The 8,742-nt window shown below is 33.8% G+C and overlaps 1 protein-coding gene across 1 annotated transcript in view; it reads left to right on the top strand.

The window, feature by feature from the left end:
• The first annotated feature begins 327 nt into the window (after positions 1-327).
• The window catches only part of CDH19 (cadherin 19), a 69,572-nt gene continuing 61,157 nt past the window's right edge, over positions 328-8,742 (top strand). The window contains exons 1-2 of the mRNA XM_077777669.1: positions 328-534; positions 4,030-4,324. Of these exons, the coding sequence (XP_077633795.1) occupies positions 331-534; positions 4,030-4,324 (499 nt within the window). The 5' untranslated portion in view covers positions 328-330. The remainder of the gene's footprint in view (positions 535-4,029; positions 4,325-8,742) is intronic.

Raw genomic sequence — 8,742 nt, forward strand, 5'->3', positions numbered from 1 at the left:
CAACTTTTCAACCTTCAGGCAGATTTATGAATACAGCTTAAAGTGGACAGTGCTTGAGCAGAAGTTTCTAATTATGGCATTCAAATTATTGCTGAGCTGCAAAATAGAATAATTAAATGTATACTGTTGTTCCATTTTTATGGATGCAAAAGTTATATCCCTTCTTTAGCAATTATGTGAGAAAATGTTATTTTAAATGTAAAACTTTGTTTTGTTTCTTGATCTTTAGGAATATGTAAGATACCTAACACGTAAAAAGATTATATGCTTTTTGCATACAATTTTTGTTTGCAACTACTGTTTCCTCTGAAGAATACCAGTTGGAATCAAATGAACAGAATGAATTATTGCTTATTGCTGCCTTTTATGTTGGGAATTCCTCTCCTATGGCCTTGCTTTATGGCAACAGAAATCTCTCGAACAGAGGAAGTGAAGCACCCAGTGAATTCTCACTTGAGAGCAAAGCGTGGTTGGATGTGGAACCAGTTTTTTGTACCAGAGGAAATGAATAAGACTAAGTATCACATCGGCCAGGTACTGATTTTATCAGTGTTACATGAAATAACATTATATGAATCTGAATGGATGGGTTGAAGAAGCTTTAAGGCACTTGATAAATTGTACATTTTCTCAGTGGAGCCCTTAGAAAGTTTTAGACATCAGCCTAATTAATTATTTCCGATTTTCAAGCACCTAAAATACCTGCAAAACTTGAGGAAGAAGGAAAACTCTGATTTTCAGATTTTACTTTTGTCCCCCGTGTGAAAATAGGACCCTCATTTATCAACATCTGGAAATTTGATGGTGTTATTTTTGGTAACGGATCAAAGCAACCACACTGAGAATAATAACGTTTACCCACAGTATTTAGCTTGATTTTCTATTATGCTCAGTAGGTGTTGATTTACCCATCATTAATTTTTCATGAAGCAGATTAATACCAAACCCTTTTACGATTAAGTACCTTCNTTGATTTGATTAGGAAGTATGGAGAATATTTTTACTTTCTTATAAGAATTTATATATATATATATTAATTTCCTTAATGAGATAGACCATTCCCTATTTATGTTTTTGGTTTTTATTTTTATTCACTATTCTCTAAACAGAGGTAATTACAATACCAGTGTCCTTTTTCTGTAAGGATCTTTCTCTAGACGAATGAACTGAAATAAGTTTAACCGCTAATTAACTGGCACTAAAATTTAATTGGGCCCAAAGGGTGAAGCACTCACAATTCATTAACTCCCTTTTCCTAGCCCTTTCAGGCAAGCTTCCGTGTTAGCATCATGTCCAGATTCCAAAGGAGTTCATCTGTCACATCCAGTGAGTGTGTATGTGTATACTCTACCAGAGGCTTAGATTAGGATCTTATGCAAACAGATTTCAAACGTTTGTGTATGTATGTGTTCCTGCTGTGAGTCAGATTTCTCATCTCTTGATTCTCTGAGATGACTGCAGGTAAATCACAGGCAGAATGGCATAAATGAGGTCCATAGTTAAGTGTCTGCTAGTTAACTGGGTCTCTAGCCACATTTGCAGTGAACTCCACCGAGCAGCATATGCTCTGCCATCAGTGAGTGGGGTGACGGACTAACACAGACTGGTGACTTCCAGTGAATAAGACTCTGCAGGGAAGTGCATCAGTACAATCAGAGCAGAGACTACCTCTCTGGCTAACCGACACATTTTCTAGTTTGTGTTTTTGTGCTCCTGGCTCAGCTCCTGTCTCTTCCGTTCACATGATGATTGGTTTTGCTTATTTTTTCATTCCATAAAAATACTTATGAAAATATTCCAACAGATGTTTTCCCTTGAAACGCTGTCATTCGACTTAAATAACACACAGATAACTGGTTTAAAAGAGAGTAATAATGAATATTTAGGTGTTGTAATTAAAGAGCTGGTAAAAATAAAATGTAGCTGATGTGTCCAAGATGACTTTCTTTTTGAACTATTTGTTAACAGAGAGTAAGTTTGGAAAGCACAATTAAGTAAATTTTAATAGCATACTGATTTACCAAATTAATAATGATTTCCTAATTGAAAAAAAGAGTAGAAATATATAAAATATCATGACATGAGAATTCATGCAATTGAAATATATTTAACTTATGTATTTTGTGACACTAAAAGGAAAATGTTTAATATGTATTCATGTATATTTAAGTAAATATATATATTAATTTTTATTTTTTTACTTAATTCTGGGTCCTTGAAAAGACCAAGCTCACTGATAGATGAAAATTATACTGGACATATACTTGGAAAACATTTACTCATTACTAAATTTTACTTATCATCATTCTATTATTGAATCAAAATTTCAAATTGTATCAAAATTACATTTTAAAATCATAGAACATATATACCTTTCCTTTGATATAATTATTGGAAAGGGCATTTGTTTCCTTTAATTTTGTATTAGTAAGGCATGGAGACTTCCTTTTTATCTTATGAGTAATGAAGAACCATCACATTAAAAGAGCTATAACTCTTTTATTATCTTATTATTACTATTCCCAATCTGTTCCTTTCATTGAATAGCAGTGTTATTCAACACATTATTAAAATTATTATAATTAATTGTTTCAGATATCTTCAGGTACTCTACCCAGTCACATAGAAAAATATTAGTTAGTCCATTGTACCATGAGCTGTCAGAAAAGCTATGAATTTGTTTAAGATTGTATTTCTTGGTTAGCTTTGTAAATTTTCAGAGAAGCTCTTACTTTGAAGAAGGGCACATTTGTAAATGATAAATCAAGAAAACCAAGGGCTCACAATAATTCGAGGATTAGAGCATACTTCTCTTTATGTAAAAATAATTTAGATCTGAACAAGCAACCAACCAATGTTACCTCTATCATAATAACCCTTGTTTTTATATATCAAATTCAAAAGTCCATCAACATTATGAATGAACAAATTCACTTTGCTTTTAAACATAAAAATAATTAGGGTCCAAAAAGAAAAGATATATTTGAGAATTGAATAGAATATGTTGGAAAGAAAGAGTTAGATCTAACTTGGCAAAACTCAAGGCATTAAAGACCATGTTACCTAGTGGTTTGCAGGGGGGCTCTGGGGTCGACAGACCTGTTGTCTAAATCATAAACCTATATAAAAACCATGACTTTGTGAAAGTTTAAAAATTTTTCAGTCTCTCGGGGCGCCGGGGTGGCTTAGTCGGTTAAGCGTCTGACTTTCGCTTGGGTCATGATCTCGCAGTTCGTGGGTTCAAGCCCCGCGTCCGGCTCTGTGCTGACTGCCAGCTCAGAGCCTGGAGCCTGTTTCAGCCTGTGACTCCCTCTCTCTCTGACCCTCCCCTGCTCACGCTGTCTCTCTCTCTCTCTCCTAAAAATAAATAAAACATTAAAAAAAATTTTTTTTCAGTCTCTCTTCCTCTGTAGAAATGATAATGTCAATAATATATATCTCATGATACTGTGGGTATTAATTGGGAAATCATATACAGAACAATTTGTACATTTTATAGTGTGTTATAAATACCAAAATGTATGGCTAAGCTATCATTTTCTTCTCAACATATTCCCTTGTTTTTTGGTAATATTTTCATATTTCCTATGTGTTTTTAACCTAGAGAGAGAATATCACTGTTTATCTAGATTATTATCTGCCTATCAGTCTCTAGGTCCCAATCTAATACAAATATTTGAGAGCATGGTTTTAGCGACTAAGAATGTAATCATAGAGTAAACATGAACCACCAACTTTGGTGTGCATAATTTATGAGAGGTACTTTGTTTTTCAATTATTAGTTTCTAATTAGAATAATCTATTTAGAGTAATAAAATTTGTATAGTGATTTGTACTGAAATATCACACTCCTCTGCTGATGACAGACTTTAATCTTAAAATTAATATTTCACCGATTTAATATACTATGGGAATTACACGAGGTAATTAACATGGGGAAAATTAACAGACGTGAAAATAAAATCATTAAAATTGATTTGTCCATTTAAATATGTCTGGGAACTAAATTATCTCTCTTTGCACTTGCAGCTAAGATCTGATTTAGACAATGGAAACAATTCTTTCCAGTACAAGCTTTTGGGCGCTGGAGCTGGAAGTATTTTTGTCATTGATGAGAGAACAGGTGACCTATATGCTGCGCAGAAGCTTGATAGAGAAGAACAATCCCTCTACACTCTAAGGGCCCAGGTAATAGACAGCAGTACTGGAAGGGCTGTGGAACCCGAGTCTGAGTTTGTCATCAGAGTGTCGGATATCAATGACAATGAACCAAAATTCCTAGATGAACCCTATGAGGCCATTGTACCCGAGATGTCTCCAGAAGGTATTGCATATTCATTTACATCAAAGATATATTAACAATCACAGCAGATTTAAAATCTTGAGCATATGTTTTAGAAGTGAATTATTTAAGGTTCAACACTCGTACTTCCTTCTACAAACATGTTGAGTAAAATATTTTTAAAAATTAGACTATTATTTTAATTTTGTAAACAAATGGTACTATATGTTAATACATTGGTTGTCTTCTTAAAATATCTGTCTTCAAGGCAATAGATGAAGAGGATTAAATATGTGTTTTTTTAGTGATTTATAAGATTCTTTAGCTGATTTACTGACTAGTTTCTTCGTTATAAGAAGGTATTTTCCAAACCAAGATATAATTTTGTATCTAAAAAGCATACAAAGTCATCCAGGAAGATATGCATGTATAAATAGTAGAATCCAAATACAAGACAAAAGTACTAGATGCTTCAGAATCATGGAACATAAAGACTAAAAACAAAACAAAGGGGTCAAACACCTCTGTGCAACTGTATTCATTTTCAAAGTTCCTTTCATACCTAATGTTATTTTTATAAATATCTTAAACATAATGCATGTAGAAGCAAGTGCTTTCCATAAGATATAAGAACTGACTGCATTGAAAATCAGAAATTTCTTTTTAAAAGAGGGGAAATTATGGTGAGACTGTGCAAAGTTTGTCCACTCATTGATTCAGTCAGAAAATGTTGATAGCATAATATATAACAAAATTCAACTCATAAAATTTACTTAAGTGTGATAAATTCTATTCAGTAATGGTTATTTTAAATTATACTAACCTGCTTTAAAATGATTTACCTAAACATCTGATTGATTAGCCAAGAAGTCTAAAAATATATGTTCTATTGTATATTTTCCTGATTCTTTGTTTTTTAACATTCCAGGAAGCAATTTAAACTACGTGTATTCAGAAAATAGGTCTTTATAGCATAAACAAATTTAGCTGTGAATATGTATCAAGACCAATTATTATTAGATGTAAATGACACATGAATATTGTTGTATTTGGTCGGTAGGCAGTGAAGCGTTTCATCTTCCCACTCCATCCTCCTTCTATTCCTCCTCCTCTTTCTTAAACAGCATACATTATGGACCTAACATTTACTAGAAAATTTTTTGAAATGTAATTTTGGTGGTAATTGCTAGTATGAAACTAATATTTTAGTTCTAACATGGCGAACAGTAACTATTTTAAATGAGGTGATATTTGACTCTGTACATTATGAAAGTGTTAATTATGACTGAAATATGATTGATTGATGATTAATTGACTGGAGAAAGTGGGACATTTTAGGAAATGATATTTGAAGTGGATTACAAAGAGTCCAGATATGTCATATTCTAGGAAAAGAGTCACACTGCAGTAGGATGAGAATTCCATATATTAATATGCAATTGAGTTATTGATCTAGCAAGAGTGTAAGCATGACAATGGATGAGACCCCCTTGAAAAGGAATGTAGGTAGAGAAGAGAAAAGCATAACAGTTGAGCTGTTGAGCAAAAGGTGGTTGACTGGGAAATTAAAATGAATGAGATTGGCCAGTGATGTAGGAAAAAGAGAAAGACACGAGAAGATGTGTCACAAAGGAAGAGATCCTCCAACTGTGTGGAATGTTGTTGTGAGGTTGAATAAAATCAATAAAGTGTAGTGACCATAGTGGCTTTTGATTTGGGAAGTAGAAGGCTTCTAGTGATTTTGGTAAGAAGAATTTGGTTGAATGTATGCAACTGCAATATTTTGAAGATTATTCTATTGTGTGAATGAATGGAGAAGAGGAAGTTACAGTGAATTTAGCCAACTTTAAAAGATGTTTTGTTACAGGGAGAAAATAGAGATGTGAAGCACTAGGTAGAGGAAGATGAAGGTAAAGAGGATTTTGTTGTTGTTACTTATCATTATTTAATCATTTATTAAGATGGGAAATTTAATATCATACTGATATACTATAGGGAATGATCCAAAAGAACAGAATTTTTGGAACAAAATAAGGGGGTTATAACTGCTGGAAACCTATTCTCTCTCTCTCTCTCTTTTTTTTTATGTTTTCTTATTTATTTTGAGAGAAAGAGAGCATGGAGGAGGGACAGAGAAAGAGAGAGAGAAAGAAAATGAAAGAGAGAGTGAAAGAGAGAGAGAGAGAATCCCACCTGTGCTGTCAGCACAACATCTGATGCAGGGCTCTATCCCATGAACCATGAGATCATGACCTGAGCCTAAATGAAGAGTCAGATGCTTGATAGACTGAGATACTCAGGTGCCCCTGGAAAACTATTCTTGGGAAAGGAAAGACCATGGAACCTAGGGCAATAATAGAGGAGACAGATTTAAATAGGTTAACACATTCTTTGACATTAAACCAGTTAATAAGTAATTGTTTCTATCTGTTAAGTATGAGAGAAAGTCAATAATTGAGAGCAAAGGGTTAGATTTTTAGATAGAGAAGTGGAGGTACAAAAAAGACATTTTGTAGAGTTGGAAAGTTGGCCCACAAAGATATTGCAGGGTGTGCATACAGTATTTGCACATTGGCATCAAGTGTAGTCACACAAGACTGATTGATTCAACAGAGATCACAAAACATTGGTTTGTTCTATATGGTGTTTTGCTAGTGCAGATCTCTTTGCTTTGCAACTCAAGATTGATGTGCATATTAACTTAGTTAATGTCTGTAAGTCAGTATATCCTTTGAGAGTGCCAGTCAGGGTTCAGAACCTATATGGAATCATATTAAAATCAATGAGCACTTTTTATTACTTTCTGTGGGAGGAAAAGATAAAGAGAACAACTTATCAGGAATGTTATCTACTATGGAGATAGAGGAATATCCTCATTTTTCTGTCAACTATTGTGTAGATGGTTTCCCTCTAAATAATTCCTATAATTATTAACTTTGCTTTGAAGAAACCACTTAGTGGTATATGCCATTTTTTTCTGTTTTCCTCAATCTCAGTACTTAAATAATGAATAAAACAAATTATCTTTACCTGAACATATACTTAGTTCTTCATATTCTTCCCATATGATTGCCATGTTATAGGTTCTTGAGTTTTAATCTTGCTTCTAAATTCCCTACGACCTATTTCATTCTTTACAAAGCAACAAGTGCAAACATTTTATTCTCTGTTGTCTTAAGTATTTTGTATTGTATTATAGTCAATTACCAATTATTATATTTGCATCTCTACTTTGAATTTAGAATTTGGTAAAGTACTGAAAGAAATCTATGTTTGAGTATGTCATCATAATCGAAAACCAAGAAAACTACAAACTATTTGTTGCTTATTAAACACATATTTATTTACAACTAATAGTGGACTTTTACTGATTGCATTTCTATTTGAAATGCAATTTCTATTTGAAATGCATTTCTATTTGAAATGCATTTCTATTTGAAATGCAATTAATTTCAAAACTAGAACTACCTAGTAGAATTGAGAAAAAACATTGTTTTTCTACTTGTAAGTCTGGAATTACAAAATTATTTATCTTTCTTCCAAACAAAAAATACAAGGTCTAATAGGCTAAGAATCCCACAGTACCTTAAGTGTGGGGTGATTGAGTAAAAGAATGAGTACATGGATGGGTGAAAAAGCTACAGAAATGATTAGATGAGGTTTGGAATACAAACAGAGGATACTGGTAGATATAAAATCCAAGGAGACTCTGTGGGTCTCAGTTGAGGTACACAATGATCAAAAGTGCTGTAGATAGCCTTTGGATAATGATTACTCAATTTTGAAATTTCTTAGTGCAGATTTTCTAGAAACATACAACCTATCAAGACAGAATCATAAGAAACATAAAATCAGGGGCGCCTGGATGGTTAAGTCAGTTAAGTGTCCAGCTCTTGATTTTGGCTCACATCATGATCTCAAGATTATAGGATCAAACCCTGTGTTGGACTCTACGATGGGTGTGGAGACTGCTTAAGATTCTCTCTCTCTCTCTCTCTCTCTCTCTCTCTCTCTCTCTCTCATTTTACCCCTCGCCTACTCACTCCTACTCTCTCACCAAAAGAAAAAAAAAGGAAAAGAAATAAAGAAAATAAAAACAGAAAATCAGAGAAAAACGATTATTAGTAAGACTGGATCAGTAACTAAAAACATCCCAACAAACAAAAGTCCAGCTCCAGTTGGCTTCACTGATAAGTTCTACCAAACATTTTAATGAGGAATTAATACCAGTCCTTCTCAAACTTTTACAAAAATTTGAAGAGGAGGGAACACTCCCAAACTCATTTTACAAGGGTGGCATTGCCCTCATTCCAAAACCATATAAGGACACCACAGGAGGGGCGCCTGGGTGGCTTAGTCGGTTAAGCGTCCGACTTTCGCTTAGGTCATAATCTCGCGGTTCGTGGGTTCGAGCCCCGCGTCGGGCTCTGTGCTGACTGCCAGCTCAGAGCCTGGAGCCT

This window comes from Crocuta crocuta, unplaced genomic scaffold, assembly GCF_008692635.1.
Source record: "Crocuta crocuta isolate KB4526 unplaced genomic scaffold, BGI_CrCroc_1.0 scaffold36, whole genome shotgun sequence".
Lineage (NCBI taxonomy): Eukaryota > Metazoa > Chordata > Mammalia > Carnivora > Hyaenidae > Crocuta > Crocuta crocuta.